This window comes from Limulus polyphemus, unplaced genomic scaffold, assembly GCF_000517525.1.
Source record: "Limulus polyphemus unplaced genomic scaffold, Limulus_polyphemus-2.1.2 Scaffold3992, whole genome shotgun sequence".
Lineage (NCBI taxonomy): Eukaryota > Metazoa > Arthropoda > Merostomata > Xiphosura > Limulidae > Limulus > Limulus polyphemus.
The window spans coordinates 24,939-29,563 of NW_013669602.1; the positions used below are offsets into that span (position 1 = coordinate 24,939).

Sequence of the window (4,625 nt, forward strand, 5' to 3'; positions counted from 1 at the left end):
TTTTTTTACAGAATGTGATGTAACATTGTAATTGCTACCCTACAGCTCTTTTTTTTACAGAATGTGATGTAACATTGTAATTGCTACCCTACAGCTCTTTTTTTACAGAATGTGATGTAACATTGAAATTGCTACCCTACAGCTCTTTTTTTTTACCTGCTTTTTCCATTTCATCCGTCGATTCTGATACCATGTCTTCACTTGAAGCTGGGTCAGCCCTAGGGAACGGGCCAGCTCAGCTCTGTCCGGAGTTGACAGGTACTTCTGTCGGTCAAACCGTCTCTCCAGTCCCATCAGTTGGACTTCTGTGAATACTGTTCGGTTTCTGCGGACCTTCCTACTTATGGAAGCGGTAATCATCGATCCAGCATTATCTTCTAGCTTCTCAGTTTCCCGCATCTCAGTAAGAGGGTGTTGTACAGGCAGTGTACCACAAGGTATTCGGAGGACTCCTGATGTCAGTCTCAAGGAACTTCCGTTGTGATCAATGGAACCAATATCTTGTGCCCAAGAAACACCAGTCGCTTCTGTTGGCTCGTGAGACCATGGTATATGACTGCTTGGATGAGAGAATGTATGTAAGTAGGAACTCATTGAAGGTAAGACAGTCGGTACTAGAAATGGCGATGTGTTTTCAGAAGAAGACTCTGAAAAACAAAAAATAGCTAAGCGTTAAAAGCAATTATCATACATTTGACAAAACTTGAAAAATATTTAAATCAAGAATATAAATTAACGACCGTAATAATCTGCATTATTCTGATCAAATAATTAGTGAACACAAAATATGATAATAAAATAACCCGCTAACACAAAAGTTTGATAATAATATATATCACCAACTTTTATGTGTCATTGCACTGGAATTTAACGGACACAACACGCTTACACTACAACTTGAAATGTCACAAGTTTCATAAAATTCAATTAAAATACAAAAGACCACAAACTGGTGTCCTAGTCGAAGTGAAATAGTTTAAATTCAAATGAGAATGAACAAATAGTTTTAATTTTGCATAAAGGCTACCAATAAGAAACTCACCCACAGTAGATAGTTTGTGATTTAACTTACAAAGACACATCACCTCTAATCCACAGTTTTATAACAAACACAAGAAACTTGAAAGATGCATATAAAGCAATCATAAAGAATCATAGTTTATTCCTAAATCATTATAAAACAAAGTATTAGGAATAAACTAAGGTTATTTAGGAGAAATCATTATAAAACAAAATATTAGGAACAAATTAAGGTTCTTTAGAATAAATCATTATAAAACAAAGTATTAAGAATAAACTAAGGTTCTTTAGGAGAAATCATTATAAAACAAAATATTAGGAACAAATTAAGGTTCTTTAGAAGAAATCATTATAAAACAAAGTATTAAGAATAAACTAAGGTTCTTTAGAATAAATCATTATAAAACAAAGTATTAGGAATAAACTAAGGTTCTTTAGAAGAAATCATTATAAAACAAAGTATTAGGAATAAATTAAGGTTCTTTAGAATAAATCATTATAAAACAAAGTATTAAGAATAAACTAAGGTTCTTTAGAATAAATCATTATAAAACAAAGTATTCCTCCTAAAGAACCTTAGTTTATTCTTAATACTTTGTTTTATAATGATTTCTCCTAAAGAACCTTAGTTTATTCCTAATACTTTGTTTTATAATGATTTCTCCTAAAGAACCTTAGTTTGTTCTTAATACTTTGTTTTATAATGATTTCTTCTAAATAACCTTAGTTTATTCCTAATACTTTGTTTTATAATGATTTCTCCTAAAGAGCCTTAGTTTGTTCTTAATACTTTGTTTTATAATGATTTCTTCTAAAGAACCTTAATGTGTTCCTAATACTTTGTTTTATAATGATTTCTCCTAAAGAACCTTAGTTTGTTCTTAATACTTTGTTTTATAATGATTTATTCTAAAGAACCTTAGTTTATTCCTAATACTTTGTTTTATAATGATTTCTCCTAAAGAACCTTAGTTTGTTCTTAATACTTTGTTTTATAATGATTTCTTCTAAAGAACCTTAGTTTGTTTCTTTTAAATAACCTTAACCTCTTTATTAGTAAACATTCACTATTTTCACTTAAACTGTTTGTCACCATAGGCCTACTTTAAATATAAACCCACAGCTAACACAAATAGCCCTCAAGCAGTTTTGTTTGAACTTAAAAACAAACAAACTTAACATTGTTCCTAGATGGAAAAATTATTTTGCCTTTTGTAATAGAAAATGTTTATATTGTTAGAATGGTCTGTTATACCTTAATACCTTTTTTTTTTGGTATTTAGATATGGTCAACAAATCCTTTGGACAGAAGTATGTTTAACTTCATGTTGCACTAAGCATGATTTTATATTTAGTTTACTTGATAACTTCAGTGATATAATACCTATCTACCTGTATTGAAGCAAGAGTTAATATTTTAGTTTGCTAGATAACTTCAGTGATATAATACCTATCTGCCTGTGTTGAAGCAAGAGTTAATACTTTAGTTTACTAGATAACTTCAGTGATATAATACCTATCTACCTGTGTTGAAGCAAGAGGCAATAGTTTAGTTTACTAAATAACTTCAGTAATATAATACCGATCTAATTTTTTGATGCAAGAGTTAATACTTTAGTTTACTAGATAACTTCAGTGATACAATACCTATCTACCTGTGTTGAAGCAAGAGGCAATAGTTTAGTTTACTAAATAACTTCAGTAATATAATACTATCTAATTTTTTGATGCAAGAGTTAATACTTTAGTTTGCTAGATAACTTCAGTAATATAATACCTATCTGCCTGTGTTGAAGCAAGAGTTAATACTTTAGTTTACTAGATAACTTCAGTGATATAATACCTATCTACCTAAAAGGTACTCAGAGTTGTTCTGCCTTAAGATATTTATCCTAAATTGCTAGGTAGGGCGTGAATTTGATGTTCTATGGTTTGCGATCAGCTATCATAAGACCATGAGTGCGTAATCAGAGTAACAATCAAATTCCCATAATTGAGCATTCTATTAGAGTACAAGTCTTATGCTGTGTTGATTAGCTGCCTTCCCTTAAAACTTGTGATATATTACTCAGTAGTATGCTAAACTTGTTTTGGTTGTTTTACACCAGATATTACAAATCATTATGTTTAAACTAGTCTCTTAAGGATTTTCAAGAATTATAAAAGACTATAATAATAGTATTCCAATTAGAACTACATTCGTCCAATCTATTGCCGACGACGCGTTCAGCTCAATCCAGAGCTCATCAGGCCTAATGGGATACAACAAACACAGTAGTGATCGGAACATTATTTGTATAAACCAGTTGGCACATCAACAACTGTTATGGTATGAGCGCCTTTTAACGCTAGCAAAGAGTCGTTGCTAATGGATACGGCGAATATAGGGTGGTTGAAATACTGTTATTATACACTCTTCTTATTCTTGAATATCCCGCAGCAAGTAAATAATGTAGTGTTAAAAAATGTAATCGGACTAATACTAATGTCTTATGAAAAGCATAATAAATCATAATCATGCTTCGCCAGTTTCTAAAAGGCTTTCATATCGTAACAAATGGCTTATATAAATAGTGTTCCGACCACTACTGTATTTGTTATATCCCATCAGGCCTGATTAGCTCTGGATTGAGAGAAGCGCGTCGTTGGCAATGGATGCGATGAATAAAAAGTTGTAAAAATAACATTATTGTACAATCTTCTAATTCTTGAAAATCCCTAATGGACTAGATAAGGAATGTAGTGTTAATAAATATAGTAGCTCTAATACTAATGTCTCATGACAAGTATAATTATAACCATGCTTCGCCATCTTGTAAAAGGCGTTCACACTATAATAGTAGTTGTTAAAGTTTAATACATGATATAGTATGCACGTGCACATACATGGTATAATATATATCTTCACATATACGGTCTGTTTTATGTTACATATATAGCATACTATACAAGTACACGTTCATTATTTTTGAAAGGTAACCACTTAATTATTGGACATATGTACAGTTCTTGAAAAAGCTTTTGATGATAATATTACGTATACTTTTTAGTACAATATTTCGTCTCTAAAAATGACACATGATCAGGTACACATATATAGTCTACTACTATATAATACATATACACAGTCTACTACTACATAATACATATACATAGTCTACTACTATATAAGACATATACATAGTCTACTACTACATACTACATATACATAGTCTACTACTAAATAATACATATACATAGTCTACTACTAAATAATACATATACATAGTCTACTACTATATAAGATATATACATAGTCTACTACTACATAATACATATACATAGTCTACTACTATATAAGACATATACATAGTCTACTACTATATTAGACATATACATAGTCTACTACTGCATAATACATATACATAGTCTACTACTATATAAGACATATACATAGTCTACTACTACATAATACATATACATAATCTACTACTACATAATACATATACATAGTCTACTACTATATAAGACATATACATAGTCTACTACTATAAGACATATACATAGTCTACTACTATATAATACATATACATAGTCTACTACATAAGACACATACATAGTCTACT

General features: G+C 30.3%; 1 protein-coding gene across 1 annotated transcript in view; it reads right to left on the reverse strand.

Annotated features, from left to right (window-relative positions):
- LOC106470420 (homeobox protein Dlx1a-like) overlaps window positions 1-4,625 on the reverse strand; it is a 16,937-nt gene that overhangs the window by 5,638 nt on the left and 6,674 nt on the right. The window contains exon 2 of the mRNA XM_013930977.1: window positions 157-647. Within this exon, the coding sequence (XP_013786431.1) occupies window positions 157-647 (491 nt within the window). The remainder of the gene's footprint in view (window positions 1-156; window positions 648-4,625) is intronic.